General features: G+C 52.1%; 1 protein-coding gene and 1 pseudogene across 1 annotated transcript; both read left to right on the plus strand.

Moving 5' to 3' along the window:
• Nucleotides 1-13,451: 13,451 nt before the first annotated feature.
• LOC120658364 (chitin elicitor-binding protein-like) lies at nucleotides 13,452-16,095 on the plus strand. The gene is made up of 4 exons (XM_039936631.1): nucleotides 13,452-14,202; nucleotides 15,153-15,270; nucleotides 15,358-15,545; nucleotides 15,659-16,095. Exons 1-4 carry the CDS (start codon nucleotides 13,521-13,523, stop codon nucleotides 15,790-15,792), a joined length of 1,122 nt encoding a protein of 373 aa, XP_039792565.1. The 5' UTR covers nucleotides 13,452-13,520; the 3' UTR covers nucleotides 15,793-16,095.
• Nucleotides 16,096-16,841: 746 nt separating this feature from the next.
• Nucleotides 16,842-17,280, plus strand: LOC120658454 (annotated as a pseudogene).
• Nucleotides 17,281-17,340: the final 60 nt, after the last annotated feature.

The raw sequence follows: 17,340 nt of genomic DNA on the forward strand, positions 1-17,340 counted from the left end.
GGGCACACCATGCAATTTCACTATGTTCTCTATATAGAGCTTAGCTAGCTTCTCCCCGTCATAGTTGGTCCGTACGGGTATGAAGTGAGCTGATTTAGTAAGGCGATCCACTATTACCCATATGGAGTCATGTCCTTTCTGGGTTCTGGGCAAGCCCACCACAAAGTCCATTCCTACTTCATCCCATTTCCACACCGGGATGGGTAGGGGTTGCAGTAATCCTGCCGGCTTCTGGTGTTCAGCTTTGATTCTCTGGCAAGTATCACAACGGGCGACAAATCGTGCAATATCTGCCTTCATCCCATTCCACCAATACTTCTGTTTTATGTCCATGTACATTTTGGTGGATCCTGGGTGAATTGAGTAGGCCGAGTTATGGGCTTCATCCATGATCATCTGCCTGAAATCTCCTTTCTGGGGCACACAAATTCTGTCTTTATACCACAACGTTCCCTTATTATCAACTCGAAAGTCTGGGGCCTTATTTTCTCTGGTTTGCCTCCGGATTTCCATCAGTCCTTTGTCCGATCTTTGGGCTTTCCTGATTCTTTCCTCCAGAGTGGATTGAACGTTCAGCACTTGGCTGGAGCCTCGAGGGACAATGTGCACATTTAATCGTGCCATTTCTTCTTGTAAATGGTCATTCTTAGGCCCGTAAGACTTCCGACTTAGAGCATCAGCTACTACATTTGCTTTCCCTGGGTGATAATGAATTTCCAAATTATAATCTTTGACTAATTATAGCCATCTTCTTTGCCTCAAGTTCAAGTCCGGCTGGGTGAAGATATACTTCAGACTTTTATGGTCGGTGAAGATTTCACACTTATTTCCAATCAAATAATGCCTCCAGATCTTAAGTGCGTGCACTACGGCTGCAAGTTCTAGGTCATGGGTCGGGTAATTTTGCTCATGAGTCCTGAGCTGACGGGAAGCATATGCAACGACTTTCCCATCTTGCATCAGTACACAACCCAATCCTTGTCGGGACGCATCACAATAGATGACGAAATCCCGATGAATATCCGGCAGGGTTAGCACTGGGGCTGTCGTCAATCTTCGCTTCAACTCCTGGAAGCTCCTTTCGCACGACTCCGTCCAGGTGAACTTCTTTTCTTTCTTGAGCAGCTCTGTCATGGGCCGGGCTATTTTAGAAAACCCTTCAATGAATCTCCGATAATACCCAGCTAATCCAAGAAAACTCCTGATCTCACTCACATTGGTCGGCGGCTGCCAGTTGGATACTGCTTCGACCTTCTCGGGGTCTACTGCCACTCCTTCTGCGGTCAAAATATGGCCAAGGAAGGCTACTTTCTCCAGCCAAAATTCGCACTTGCCGAATTTGGCGTATAGCCTATGCACTCTCAGTTTTTCCAAAACTACCCTCAGGTGCTGCTCGTGCTCCTGAATGCTCTTTGAGTAAATAAGTATGTCGTCAATGAAGACTACGACAAACTTATCTAGCTCGTCCATAAAAACTTTATTCATGAGGTTCATGAAATAGGCCGGTGCATTTGTCAGTCCGAAAGACATCACTGTGAACTCAAACTGTCCGTATCGGGTGACAAAGGCTGTCTTCGGGATGTCGCTTTCCCTAATCTTGAGCTGAAAATATCCGGACCTTAGGTCAATCTTGGAAAAGTACTTGGCTCCTTTTAACTGATCAAAGAGATCATCGATCCTGGGAAGGGGATACTTATTTTTGATAGTGACTTCGTTTAGTGCCCGGTAGTCTACACACAACCTCATACTTCCGTCCTTCTTCTTGACAAATAGAACCGGGGCTCTCCAAGGAGACGAACTTGGCCTGATGAAGCCAATCTGTTGTAACTCCTCTAGTTGTTTCTTTAACTCTGCCAACTCAGAGGCTGCCATCCTATAGGGTCTTTTGGCTATGGGGGCGGTTCCAGGAACAAGATCAATGACAAATTCTACGTCCCTATCTGGTGGCATACCGGGAAGCTCTTCGGGAAAGACATCGGGGTACTCATTCACTACCGGGACTTCCTCCAAGGACTTGGCTTCCATGCTAAACACCATCGGGTTTGCTCCACTTTCCCGGGTATGGCAGGTCACTCGGACTCCTTCTGGGTTTGTTAGGTGTACTACCTTGTCCGTACAACCTATGAGGCCATTATGTTTGCTTAGCCAGTCCATTCCAAGGATCACATCTATCCCTTCTGACTTAAGCACTACTAGGTCTGCTAAAAACTCTACCCCACTTAAATTGATCCTTACCCGTAGACAACCCAGTTGACACCTGATGTCTCCTCCGGGCGTCCAGGTTAATAGGGGTGTTTTTAGTAGTACCGTAGGTATTTTATGTTTCTCCACAAAGCTCGAGGATATGAATGAGTGTGATGCTCCAGAATCAAACAGTACTGTTGCAAGAGTTGAGCTGACTAGGTACTCACCGAGTACTACGCCCTGGGCTCCTTGAGCTTCCTATGCGTCGATGTGGTTGACACGGGCTCATCCAAAAGACTGCTGGGATTGCCTCTGCTGGTTGTTGTTGTTGTTGTTGCTGTTGCCACGGAGGGGCACTCGGTTGGCACCGGTCAGAACTGGCTTGGGTCCGTTCACTGTGTTGGAGAAAGCCGAAGTAGCAGGCTTGTTCTTGGCATAGGGGCAGTCGGCGATGAAGTGACCCGTCTCACGGCAGTTGAAGCAGGCTCTCACGTTGCTGTTGTTGTTGGTGACCTGGCTCGCATTATTCTGTGAGGCCCTCATGGTGTTCTGGCTTCTGGGCTGTGTGTTAGGGGCCCGTGGTCCTGTCACTTGAGACTGAGTTTTGTACTGCATTGGGGCTTGGGACCTTGGTGCGTTGTAGCTGAGACTTCTGGTCTTCTGAAAACGATCCTGCTGGCGAGACTTACTCTCCAGAAACTTGCGCTTGTTCTCTTTCCTTTCATCAATCTTAGCCTTCTCGGTGAGGATTGCCTTGTTCATCAAGGTGTTGAAATCAGGATAGATCTGAGGGGTGAGCAGGGTCCTGAGTTCTGGGTTTAGTCCCTTCTTGAACATGTCCTGCTTCTTCTCGTCGTCGTTCACTTCATCTGGCGCATATCGAGACAGCTCCATAAACTGGTGAGTATATTCTTCCACCGACATACTCCCCTGCTGAAGTGCGCGGAACTCATCTGCCTTGCGCTTCATGGTGGCCGAGGGGATGTGATAACGGCGGAACTCCCTCACGAATTCATTCCAGGTGATGGTGGAGGCATCTCTGGCAGCAGCGCAGTAATTCTCCCACCAGGCTAAGGCAGTCCCGGTGAGTTGATGTGCAACCAGAAGAACTTTATCTCGATCCTGGCACCCAAATGGCTCGAGCTTCCTCTGGATCACGCGGAGCCAGTCATCTGCATCCAAGGGGTTGCTGGATCCGGCAAAAGTGGGTGGCTTGGCCCTCAGAAAAGCTGTCAGCTTGTCATTAAAGGTCTGCTCTCGTGGCTGCCTGTTCACTAGAGCATTGGCCAGTGTCTCCAGTATGAGAGTCTGGTTATGGATTACTTGTGCCAGGTCCACGAAAGGTGGTGGTGGTGGTGGCAGCTGTGCACCATGATTTTCTCCTCTGCCCTGACTCACTTCTTGTTCTTCCTGAGGATGGTTTTGCCCGTCAGGGTGTACTCCTGCATCAGCGGCTGCAGGGTCCCTGACTCGGGAGGCCCTTGTGATGCTCCGGGAAACCATCTGCAGAACGAGCGGATTGGGACTAAGATTAGGTGATGTTTAAGTTGGTTAAGTCGTAATTTTGAAAAGGCAGTATCTATTTACTGCCGGCAAGCACACAATCAACAAGCAATCATCACAAACAACAAGCACAAGCAACTTTATTACAGCAAGGGTGGTACAACAAGGGGCAAGGCCAAACGCGTACTACACGACCGGGTACACAACTACAAAAGAAAAGGGGCACAGATCTTCGTCGGACCACACGGCTTCATCCCTTGACGGTCGCTAACACTTTAGGCTGACTCATCGGCTTGAGTGGGTTCCTCCCTCGGAAAGGAACACACGACCTCCGGGGAAAAGAGTGGTCCCGGTTCGCCATCCTCTAGACCTCCGTTTTCCCGGGGTTGCGTTGCGGCTTCTCTTGCGGCGGCCGTAGACCTTCCAGGATTCTCGGGTGGGGCTAGTGGGTTTCCAACGAGTGGTCCCCATCCAAAGACGGGCGTCCCGAGCAGAACATGGTCTTCTCCTATTGCCGGGACTGGGGTTCCACTACTAGCCCATTCTTACATACGCCGGTCTCGGGCTTGCCTGAGGCTTTCCTGAGCAACTGCTTCACTGCTGACCGCGGCTGCGGCTCTTGCCTCGGCTTGGACTGCTCGGATCTGCTGCAGTCTTAGCGCGAGCTCTGCTTGCTCGGCTCGATGGGTCTGTTCCCTCAGCAAGTTGGCTTGCTCGTCAAAGAGCTGATCCAAGGAGGCTAGGTAGGTAGCTACTTGGTACAGGAGGACTTCTTCATGGCGGCGTCGTTCCAGGCTCCTCATTCGAGCTTCCCAAACTGGAGTCCTGATGGCTGGTGGGAAGAACCTCATTGGTGTGGGGGTGAGGTGTCCTTCAAAAATCCGGCACAGGTAACGAAGTGCTTTCCTGACGGCTAGGGGGTAGGTGTCCTGGTGCCTAAACCCTGTAGCAGTCACTCGCCATGACAGGATGTCGGGGTGGCGGTCACTTCTTGCGATGACTAGGATCACCCTGCAGCGGAGAGTGCCATGATGCTCGTACTCTCTGCTGTAGTACCTTGGGCGTTCCGTGACTCCAAGGCTTTCCAGCGCGTTGATCAAGAGACTGGGGAAGCCAGGTGCAGCTTGGCAGTTGCCCTGGGTCCATCCTTCCTCAGCCATCTGAAAAACAAAGGTAGGGTAAAGAACTTGCACAATCATTTGAGGTACACAAAAGGGGGTAGATGACATTTATTTATGGCAACATGGTGGAGTACAACTTCATGGGTACATGATTATTATTAGAACAAAGGTTCTAGTTTGGAGACAACTCTTATCAAGGGGATTCTTCCTCAATCCTAAGGGTGCGCTTCTTCAGTGGAAGACACTGATCCATCATGTTATCCTCGGTCTGAGTTCCTTTGTCCCAATGGGTTTCTTCAGGTTCTTCTTCTTCAGTTTGAGTTCCAACATCCCAATGGGTTTCCATGGGCTCTTCCTCTTCGGCCTGAATGCCTACATCCCATTGAGCCTCTTCGGGTTCTTCTTCTGCGTCTTCTTCTATCCATCCGCCTATTCCCCAGCGAGCCTCGTACCTCCGCATACGAGCTTGGAGAGCGGCTAGCGAGTCCTCGGCGCGTGTGGCTTTTGCCCGCTGTTCTTCCAGTTCTTCCTCTTTTTCATCCATTTGGACTTGGAGGGCGGCTAGGGAATACTCGGCATGGAAAGTCCTCGACCGTTGTTCCTCCATCTCCTGGGTTGCTTTTTCTGCTCTGTGGACCTGCTGTTTCAGTTGTGCTGCTTGCTCGCGATAGAGCTCATCCAGGCCGGTGAGATAGATGGATAGGTGAGAGACCGTGTCTTCTAGGTCTTCTTCTTCTCTTCCAAGTCCTCTCATCCTGGCAATCCATGTGCGTCCTCTTCCTTCAGTCGGCGGGAAAAATCCCATAGGAGTCCGCTGGAGGTGATGCCTGTAGATCACACGCAGACGTCGTAGGGCTTTGCGGGCGGCTTTCCGATAGGTATCCGGGAAACGGAATCCAGTGGTGGAGATGAACCAAGGGTCCACATCAGGGTAAGCGGGTGCTTCTTGCTATGAAGATCATCAGGTCACACCGAAGAGTGCCCTTAGAGTCGTACTCCCGGTAAAGAAATTCTGGCGGATCCACAACTCCAATGCGTTCCAGGCTGAGTATCAACAACTTTGGAAGGCCGGGCTCTGCGAAACAGATTCCGCCGATCCATCCATTGTCAGCCATCTGGAACAGGGCAAGAACCAAAGGTGAGTGTTTGTGTGAGGAAAGGATTAAGGATAGAAAAGTCCTAAGGTGAAAGGTCCTGAAAACGGGTTTCGCTCCTAAGGTCACGTCCTACGGCCAACCTGCGGCTCTGATACCACCTGAAGCGTCCCCTCATAAGAGAAGACTTAAATGTGATACAAAACATCAGTCCCAGGAGGCTGATGCCACATTTATTACATCAGATGGTTCAAAACCTTACAAACCTTGGCGGACACTCGATACAGATGATAATAATAATTAACCAGGCTACGACATAACACCAGACCGCGAACCACATAGGATCTACTACGGGCTCAGAGTACTGCGACAGCGGAGGCATCTTAACAGGGCCGGTTCCACAGGCAAGGTTGGGTGTAGAACGATAACCCTACTCGGCGTCGTCTGGTACGAAGTCCGGGTCTTCTTCTGTAAAAAGTAAGAGTGGGGTGAGTACAAACGTACTCAGCAAGTCCAACCACACCCACGGAGGGGGTTATAACAGAATAATATGCATAGGTAAATCAAGGATAAAGTTACGGTTTAATTTGCAGAAAAATGACATTTTATGCGGGGGTTTATTTTACGAAAAACCTTTTAGAAATCAGTTTTTGCAGTAACACAGAGTTCAGGTTTTAAAACTGCTACCGGACTCCCCGTCCGTCGTAGCACACGGCACAACTGCCGGAACCAATTCCAAAACAACTCACACCAGCCCATCCCAAAGAAACACTAGTTATGTGACCACACCATAACTCGCCCAATACCGTGGGCACGGACTATTCGAATAGATTCTTAACTCTGCAGAGGTGTGCAACTTTACCCACAAGTAGGATACCACAACTCGAACACCGTCGTGTCGGTGTAGATCCCAACATAGCCATTACCCACCGTAGCTAAGCCTGACTAGCCATCACGGGATGCACCAAGGGGTCATTGACCATTCACTTAGGTATAACCGGGCATAAGTCACTCGGGACTTATCCCTTTTCCTTAGTTACCCGTTGCTCTCAGCTCTCCTGATGGCTACCACACCAACTAGTGGGATTTATGCTATGCCGTTGCCCATTCAACGGTCGAGTGGCTTGCACGATAGTGGAGTTAGGTGAGATGACACACCAACTCGGTCCTTAGACGCGACAAGATGGATATCTCCCTTCTTTGCCCTGCCACACAGGCATAGGCACACCAATCGGCAATTCACACAGAAATGCCGTCCATCCCGTCCATACTCATCTTTCGAAAATCCACATTTTATCCCTTCCCACACGCACACATTTTCTTTATCAAATAAATTATGTTATGAGTAAAGTCCTAAGCGTTCTAATATCGATTAACGTCCAAGCAAAATCAGACATTAATCTAGGTGGTCAAGGAATGGTCATCACAAATCAAGGGGTGGCTATCCAACCGTGTTTTCATGCAAGTAAAACATATGCAACTTTATAAAACAGGCCATTGGGTTGTGTTCATAAAAACTAGGACAGAAACATGCATCAAAGGATGGGATTGAACTTGCCGTCTTCAAAGCCTTCGGGGAAGTCCTGTCCTTCGGGCTCGGGGTTGCGGAACGGGTCCTCGTCCACCTGCTCACAGCACTGCTCGTCAACGGGTTCTCCTTCGTTCACTCTGTGGTCTACAGCGCACACAAACAAACATTCAATCAAAACAAAGATTTGTCGTCGAGCTCGAAACGGGAACACATGAAATATAGAGCATAGATTGTTATTTTTGAATGGTTTCTGAATGGTATGGCCAAAACTGAGTTAGGAGAGGCGGGGTAAAATTTTAGGTTAAGCCGGGGTCGTTAGGCACATAAAATGATAAGTCAAAGGAGTGTTCGGGGCCTAAACAGGGGTCTAGGGACCTAATTGTAATTAAGATTAAGTAGGCAGGGGCTTGGTTTATATTTTAGAAACTTCATGGGTCAATCTAAAAGAGTCAGGGGCTTACTTATAACTAAGTTTATATGGTGAGGGTTTGTTTTGAGAATATAGCAGAAGAGGGGGTTCTAATTGCAAAAATATCAAGAGGTGGAAGGGTTCTTAAGGAAATAGGGGAAAGGGAGGGGGTTCTGGGCGAAATCGCCCTTCTTCTTCCCCCTTCTCGCGTCCTGAACAGGGGAGGGTGGAGGCGGCGCTTGGCGCCGGCGATTCGGCGGCTCTGAGCCTCGCCGGTGGCCCGGGGTAGAGGGGAAAGGAGGTGGGGGCCCTGCGGGGTCGATCCCCGGCCTCACCTTGTGCCGGGGTGGGGCGTGGCGGCCTGGCCACTGCGGCCAGCGGCGGTGGAGCTACAAGGTAGGCGGCGGCGGCGCTAGGGGAGCAAGGAGTGGCTAGGGCGGCGGCTGCGGCTCTTGGTAGTGGATTTGGCACTCGGGGACGCTCCGCGGCCCTTTTTATAGGCGGCCAAGGCGGTGGAGAGGGGTGAGAACGGGGTGGCCGGCGGGGCTCGCGACGCGACTCCTCGACGGCATTAATGGTGTGGGGCGGGCGCTGCCGGAGCGGTCTTGTCGCCGTGGCGGTGCTGCGTCGAGCGCGTGGTGGCCCGGCGTCAACCCGAACAGCGGCGGCCTGTTGCTGAGGCGACGGCGGCGTTGAAAAGGCAGCAGCGGGGCAGGTTCGGCCGGCGGAAGGGCTACGGCGAGGCAGGAGTTTGGCGAGGGCGGCACGGCGGCGTGCTGGGCGTTTGCGTGTGGCAGGCGGCGGCGGTGTGCGGCCGTCAACGGCGGTGTGCGCGGGCGGCAGGGCGAGCGGGACCGGTGATGTGGCGTGCGCGGGCGCGTAGGTCACGGCGTGACCGCGTGGGCGTGCAGAGGCGGTCTGGGCGGGCGAGCTCACGCCGGTGGTGCGGGGCCGAGGTGGGGCTTGGCGCGCGGTCGAGCGAGCGAAGGCCGAGTGCGCGCGCGGGAAGGCGGCCGGGCGACGTCGCGGCGCGGCGCGACGGGCGCCGGGTGCACGAGCGCGCGGCCGGTCGGGGGCGGCGCGCGTGCACACGGTCGAGCGGGCCGAGCAGAAGGCGCGGAGCGGGGCGGCCGAGCAGGGAGGGCGACGCGGTGGGGTCGCGCGGCAGAGGGGAGCGGGCGAGCGGGCGGCGCTCGGGAGCGGGCAGAGTAGAGAGGGAGGGAGCCGAGCGCGCGGGTAGGAGAGAGAGGGAGAGGGAAGGAGAGGAAAAAGAAAAAAGAAAATGGGAAAAAGAAAATGGGGAAAAAGAAAAGAAATAAAAAGGAGGGGAGAGAAATAAAGAGAGAGAGGGGGCGAGCGCGTCGGCGCTGATCGCGGCCGCGGTCGGCCACGCGCGGTGTCGGCCGCGTGCGACGCGCAGGCCGAGGGCCAAACAGGGATGGGACAGCGGAAGATTTGGGTGTCGGCTCGGTTCCTCGGGGTATCGGGAAGTCAGGCGGAAGATGAAACAAGATGGGATCGAGCTCAACGACAAAACAAGGATTAGCGCGTGATTTATTTTTGCTAGATTTTTGGGATGTTACACAACAGCTCCTCCAACAAATTGGAGACGTATCTCGCCGCTGCTCCCAGCTCCCACACCGTTCTCCCATGCCGCCTTCCATTGCGTCCCGTCCACAGCGCCCAAGCACCACATACAATCAGAGCTGCCACAGCCACAGAAGCGTTGCAGATCTCCGGCTTCATAATATCAGTAGCAAAAGAGCAGGGGTGCAGCCTAGGGATTGTCAGCCCCTTGAGGTCTTTAACTGCCTTCCAAAAGTGCTTCGCGGTCAGACATTCGAAGAAGACATGGTGTAGAGATTCCGACGGATCACCACAAACATGACAGTGGCTTTCCGGTTCCACATGCCTCCTCTTCAATTCGGCCCGTGACGGAAGCGAATTGTGAAGCACCCTCCACCAAAAGACTCTGCATTTTGGAGGAATATCCAGCTTCCAAAGAGAGGACCACTGTGCCGACCCACCAGAGGCCGATGACTCCCCAGTCTTTGCCATGGCTGCCTCTGTCTATTCTTGTTTGAGAAAATTATATGCCGAACGGACAGAGTAGAATCCCTTCTTCTCAAAAGCCCAAGCGAGAACATCCTCAGTTGCCCGGACACTAGGTCTGATCTTAAGCACTTCATTGGCATCGAGCATCATAAAAGATTCCCTAACCACTGACTCATCCCAATTTCTTGTGCTCGGGATGAACAGATCATGCACCTTCACCGCTGTCGCTTGCGGCATGCGCACCACTGGTTCGAGTGATCTAACGCCTGGTATCCAATTATCCTCCCACACATCAATGTCACTCGGCCCAACCCTTTTAATCAGGCCACGGGACAGGACATCCCGCCCATGGAGGATTGCCCTCCAAGTGGCAGAACTTCGCCTTTTTTTGGTAGCTAAAAGAAAATCCGAGTTAGGGTAGTATTTTCCCTTCAGTACCTGAGCGCAAAGCGAATTCGGCTGCTTAATCAAACGCCATCCTTGTTTTCCCAGCATCGCCTTGTTGAACAAAGCGAAATCTATGAAGCCCATACCACCCTCACTTTTTGATCTCGTAATCTTCTCCCATTCCAACCAGTGGATCTTATGATTGTCAAGACTACTGCCCCACCAATAATTCGATACTGCAGGGGTCAGCTTCTTACAGACTGCCGCCGACAGTCTGAAACATGACATGGGATATGTTGGCACCGACTGAACATTTGCTTTCAAGAGTACCTCTCGGGCTGCACAGCTCATGTTCTTCTCCTCCCATCCTCCCACCATACCTCGCACCCGGCTAGAGACATAGTTGAAAGCACCCGAACTTTCCCGCTCGGCAGACGTAGGTAATCCCAGGTACTTCTCACCCAACGCTTCAGTTCGAATCTGTAGGTTGGTATGCACTGCCTCCTTGCTCTCACTGTCACAATTGGGGCTAAAAAAGATAGCCGACTTCCCCTTATTCACAAGCTGGCCCGATCCCCTGTTGTAGTCCACAAGGATTGCCGCTACCCGGTCTGCCCCTCTCTTCGAAGCTTGGGTGAAAATCAGACAGTCGTCAGCAAAAAGAAGATGTGACACCCAAGGAGCATGTCTACTCACCCTCACTCCTCTTGAGACGTATAAAGGGCCAATACTTCTTAACATCGAAGATAAACCTTCAGCGCAAAGAAGGAACAAATAAGGTGAAATAGGATCACCTTGCCGTATTCCCCTTGATGGTTGGAAACAATCCGAGAATACACCATTGACGCGGACAGAGAAGGTAACTGAAGTGACACACCTCATCACCAGCCTGCACCATTGATCAGGAAACCCCAATGCCCGCATGACAGCATCCAAATAACGCCATTCAACGCGATCATAAGCCTTTGCCATATCCAGTTTAATTGCGCAGGCCCCATCCTTGCCTCTCTTTGTTCTCAGGTAATGTATGCACTCATAGGCAATCAACACATTGTCCGTGATTAACCGGCCAGGCACAAAGGCACTCTGCTCTACCGAAACCACCTCCTCCAAAATCAATCGGAGACGGTTGGCCATAGTCTTCAAGCAAATTTTGTACAGAACATTGCAAAGCGAAATTGGTCTGTACTGAGAAAGTTCCTGTGGATTACTAACCTTTGGAATAAGAACCAACAACATTTTATTCAGTTCCACAGGTAAATCTCCCTCGTTCAGAAAGGACAGCACCGCCGGCACTACAGAAGCTTTCACTAGCTGCCAATGAGTTTGGAAAAAACCGGCGTTGAAACCATCCACTCCTGGGGATTTGCTTGGGGCCATCTGAAACAGAGCAGCTTCTACTTCTCCCTCAGTAAAGGGCCTGACAAGCATGGCGCCCATCTCATCCGTAACCTTCCTCGGCATGTGGCTGCACACCAGTTCCGGTTGCAGCACCTCCTGTGCCGAGAAAAGCGACTGGTAGAACTCGCATGCCAGCCGTTGGAGCAAAAATTAAGAAAGAAAAGGTGCATGGATGAACCGTGCAAACTACAAATAATTGGTGGCACAACTCCTTCATTCTTCTTGTAGTCCCTCCCCTCCTATGGTATAATTTTATTAGAATATAGGTGGGGAATTGCAAAGGAAATATCACAAAAACCGTCTCGCAACAATTCACAGATTCTGGTTTGCATCTTCTAGAAAAAAAAAGAGAGTTAAGAACCAGAGAGTTAAAAAAAATAAGAGAGTTACATCTCCGATGAATTGATGATGTTCACCTGTCTTCGAGGCAGGAAAACCGAAGGTAGTAGTATAGAAAAAGAAGAAGAGAGTTAACTTCTCCGATGCTGTTCAACAGTGTTCACCAGTCTTCAACGGGGCAAAAAACAGAAAAGAAATAAAAAAACAAAGAAATATAATGCTCCTGACCTTGAGCTTCGGACGGCCCATCCATCCTTCCATATGATGCATGCATGGCCCGGAATCTTTGCACGACAGGCAGCTTCAATCCACAGTTCCTGGGAGGGTGTGTTGGCCTTGTCGAGCCTAGGAATTCGCTTATGTTAACGTTGCGCATTGTCCGTTGCTTGGCCCGTTGCAAATTCTGAGAGCTGACGCGGAGCTTGTTTCAGTTTTAACCCCCCCCCCCCCCCACCCCCACCACCACCACCACCCCCACACCCACCCACAACGGTTCCAGGATTCAGACATCCGATTATGGATTAATTAGATTCAAAAAATTCGTCTCGCAAATTACAGACAAATTATATAATTAATTATTTTATTTAGCTACATTTAATATTTTATGCATGTGTTCAAAGATTTAATATAATGGGAAATCTTGTAAAGTTTTAGAATTTTGAAGAAAACACTCACCAGGCCGCGGAGCCAGGCACGGGCGTTCTCCGGTGTCCGGTGTCTCATGTCTGACAGGAGCAGGCCAAGTTTGAAGTTTCGCCACAGCGGATGGACTCCTCAGAGCTTCGTGCACACCCAGGAACAGCAGGATGAACTGGTCGTGAACGCAAAAACCAACGACGCCGGCCACCGGCGTGTCCAGGCTCCGGGCTCCAGCGTGTTCCGGCTTCATTTCACCTGTCCTCTCGTCGGCCTCCTCCTCACCTCCTGTCCGCCTCCTCTGTTCCGCGGGACGGGGGCAGGCGCACGGGCGCACGGGACAAAGGGCGCCGCGCCCCGGCGCACGGGCCGCTTGCCGCCTAGGGGCCGACTGCCGCTTGCTTGATTCCTGAACAATGGCACGAAACAATGCCGCCGGGCGCAGACAATCCCCACGAGCTGCTGCCGCTGCTGCAGGCGGGCGAGCCAGCGCCCACGCTTGTTTCTGTCTTCCCCTCCATCCACTCGCCCACTGCGCACACCCCACTAGGCTCTGCTGTCATCTCCGGTGCCCACCCCGGAGCCCGCCGCAGCACGATCAGCGCCGTGCCGCGAGCATTGCACGGCTGCGATCCCTCGTCAAGCCGGCTTTGACCGCGCGGCAATGGAGAGAGAGAGAGAGAGAGCATGCGGCCACCGCCCAGCTCGCTGCTGCACACTGCCCCACTCCTCTACCGCCGCGCCAGTGCGCCTCCCCAAAATTTAAACGGCCAAACCCTCCCTGCCAGTCCAAACCCCGCAACAGTAAACACGCGCACTCATCACACTCTCCGATAAGCTAAGCCAGGCTCCCCCTCACCATGGCAGCAATGCCGCCGCTCCCCGCCTCCTCCCCCCTCCCGCTGTGCCTCCTCCTCCTCCTCGCCGCGCTGTGCCCCGCGGCGCGGGCGGCGCGGTTCGCGTGCAACGCCACGGCGCCGCGGGCCTCCACGTGCCAGGCGCTCATCTCCTACGCGCCGCCCAACGGCACGGCCACGGCCACGCTCGCCGCCGTGCGCGCGCTCTTCCAGCTCCGCTCCCACCGCGCGCTGCTGGCGGCCAACGGCCTCCCGCTCTCCACGCCGCCCACGGCGCCCGCGCCCGTGCCGCTGCGGGTGCGCCTGCCCTGCCTCTGCTCGGGCGGCGCCGGGGCCACCTTCCAGCGGCCCACCTACCGGGTCCGCGCCGGGGACACGCTCGACGCCATCGCGCGGGGCGCCTTCGCGGGCCTCGTCACCTACCAGGACATCGCCGCCGCCAACAACGTCTCCGACCCAAACAAGGTCGCCGTCGGCCAGCAGCTCTGGATCCCCGTGCCCTGCAGCTGCGACCCCGTCGGCGGCGACCCCGTCGTGCACCTCACGTACGTCGCGCCGGCCGGGAGCTCCGTCGCTGGCATCGCGCAGGAGTTCGGCTCCACGGAGGAGACCATTCTCGCCGTGAACAAGATGCCCGACGCCAAGGGCCTTCTCGCTGGCCAGGTTCTTGATGTGCCGCTCCGAAGTAAGCAATCTACAGAAAAAGGACGCCCCTTTAATCTTGTTCCTAGCAGATCGTGTGTTCTTGATTTATTCGACATGTTTAGTACTAGATTCTTTCATCTCAAAAGGAAGTAGATTCACTTGCACTGACTTTTGAGTTACTATACTGTTGTTGCTTACAATACATGTCATATATGGCTTGTGAAAAGTTCCGAACCTCTTTGCATTTGCATCTTTTCTGATTAAAGTAGCGATTGACAGATACGCTTTGCCGTTGGGCAAATGCAAGTTCCATCTCTTTCTTCCTCCCCCTTTGCACTTCTATCCTATTACGCCTAAAAAAGTTCAGAAGTTCCTTTTCAGATTGTTTGCATGAAAAGTTTGTGCTTTTGAATATGCAAAGAGGAGGATTAGAAAATTTGATACTATTAGTTGTTTCAGGATTGCTGGTTGTCTCCTCCTGTCCTTACTTTTGCTGGTTTGCAGGTAGCGGCACAAAGGATGGTTCCAACCTTAGCATGGAAACCAACTAAGAGTTTGCATTCTTGATGAAAGACGTGTAATATGGGAAAATGAATTGCTCCAACGGACGTTTGCTTGCATCAACAAATGTGGCTGTTGCTTTCGTAGTTCAGGATAAGCTAATGTGTACCTGTCTAGCTTTTTGAACGTTGCATTTGGATTTGATATTCTGAGAATTGACATTTGTCATCTCTCTTTGGAATGAAATCTGCTTGAACTAGATCACGCTAGCAGAAAAGTATTTGGATAGTATTATATGTTATTGCTTCACATCATCGAAGTTTGACCATTCCACTCACCTTGTTTATTTGCCATTTTCATAGTCTTGCTATTGTGAATGTTAGTATTGTGCTGTTAAAATGCACTTCAGCATTACGTTCTGCTCATCTTTCTGAATGAACTGAACTATTGGTATCAAGCTACACTCTAATGATTTGCATATCTATGCAGCTTGTGGTTCTGCGATTAGCAACACAGCCATTGACCGCAACCTTCTTGTCCCAAATGGAAGCTACATCCTCACTGCTAACAACTGTGTCAAGTGTGGCTGCAGCTCCAGCACATGGCAGTGAGTGCCACTCTACTGAAACTCGTACAAGCTGGATCAATCTTTGGAACCAAATTCCGAAATTCACAATACCCCATGGTCTTTCAGGTTGGATTGCCAGCCAGCGCAGGGATTAAGCTCCTCGTTCTGCCCTCCCGCCAAGTGCGGGGACATGTTCCTCGGCAACACGTCCTCCACTTCATCCTGTGAGAGCAGGACGTGCTCCTACGCTGGGTACACCAACAGCACATCTTTCGCCATCCTCACCAACATCACCACCAGCAACACGTGCAACGGTGAGTGTGGCCCCGGTTCTTTTCGTAACAGCCAATAGCTTTCTTGTTGCTCAGCCTCTGGCAGCGCTTGTCTAAGTTGCCATTGACGGCTCTGTTGTTTTTATCACTGGCAGCTGGGATGGCTCCAATGGCGCAGCCGGCTCACTCCTTGGCATTCCGGTTGGAGCCGGCGTGGTTGAGATGGACCGAGCTTGTTGTCTCTCTTCACGTCGTCTTCCTCTGTCTAGGCTATCTGCGCCAAGACTGAATGTTGCTGTCATCTGTATTTTGTTAGACTCTGCCCCCTGATTCGTAGTTTGATGTTGTGAGTAATGTGGTGCAGTGCTTGCGAGACTTTGGCCTGTACCTGGTGCTGGTTGGATCTGCAAGTGCAAACGCAAGGGGAACACTTTGTTTTATGTTAGAAGGTAGATCAGGAAACAATTGTACTTTGTCAAACTTTTGCAAAGATACTTTCTGTGGTTATGATTTTAGCCTTTCAGTGTTCTAGAATCTGAATGTGAACTCGTAAGGCATTGGATTCATTCGTATCATTGATTTCAACCCAGCATCTAACAGCAATGTTGTGGTTAACTTGGTTTGTTGGTCTGCTGAAACTGCAATGTTAGTACAGTTAAACATGTTTAATGGAGTCTGAGCAGGAGAAAACAAGAAAAGCTCAAGCCATTCCAACATCTGTACTAGTTAGTAACTCGTAAGAAATAGCCTATATTAGTCGCCGGATCAGCTCACCCTGCGATTTTCACCATTGTTAAAAAAAAGGCGTACCCAGTGCCGTAAGCTTCCCGCACTGTGCGGGGTCTGGGGAAGAATTGTCTTTAAGCCCCAAACCTTACCCACACAAATGTGCAGAGGTTGGGGCTCGAACCCGGGACCTTCTGGTTGCAGACATAAAAAAAATTAGTAGTGGTGTGTTTGGAAGAGTTGTGAAATTATAATGACATGATTCTAATGTGACGAATTGTAATGACAGATCAGTAAACTCAAATAATTGTAATGGAATGAATTCAATAAACCCCGAACAAAACACGGTCTGGAGTAACGAATCGCGATTGGAGACGGAGGCAGTCACCGTGTTCGGCTGGTCACCAAGCCAACAGCTCTACAGGATTTCTTTCTCACATTCTTCTAGCTCCAGCCTCCAACCTGCCAAACAGTGTTTTTCTCTCACACCACTCCAGCTCCAGCCTCCAGCTCCAGCCTGCCGAACACGGTGAGTGTTCTGTATAAAGGGAGGGCGGAGGATAACGATTGATTCGAAGTTCGTTCTGGATCCGGGTCTAATATAATTTTACAACTATTCTGGTTTCCAGATCCGATTGGGGAGAAAGGCCCGGCCTTTTTCTCTGTTGCGCCGGCGGAAACTCGCCGGCGCGATGGCAGACTCCGGGCGGCGCAAGCGCCGGGCGCATCCCTCGGACATCACCATCGTCATCGCCGAGCGGCTGCTGGCGGAGGACGTGGTTGACTACATGATCTTCCGCTCCGTGTGCGCGCCCTGGCGCGCCTCGACGGCTATAGCCCGCGCGACCCCACGCTGCGGGACGTTCGCTTCCGCCCGCGCGGCTGGGTCGCTCTCTGCGACGGCGACGGCGTCCGCCCGGCCGACGCCTGCCAGGCCACCTTCTTCCACACGTCCACCAGCAGGCGCCTCCGCGTCCGCCTGCCGGAGCTCCGCGGCCACAGGATCGTCGGGTTCACGGACGGCCTCCTCATCCTGCTCAACAAAAGCACCACATCTTTCATCTCCTGGTGAAGGACACGTGGTCAAGGGCATGGATGGAAGCTGCAGTTT

Source organism: Panicum virgatum, chromosome 2N, assembly GCF_016808335.1.
Source record: "Panicum virgatum strain AP13 chromosome 2N, P.virgatum_v5, whole genome shotgun sequence".
In the NCBI taxonomy this organism is placed as follows: domain Eukaryota; kingdom Viridiplantae; phylum Streptophyta; class Magnoliopsida; order Poales; family Poaceae; genus Panicum; species Panicum virgatum.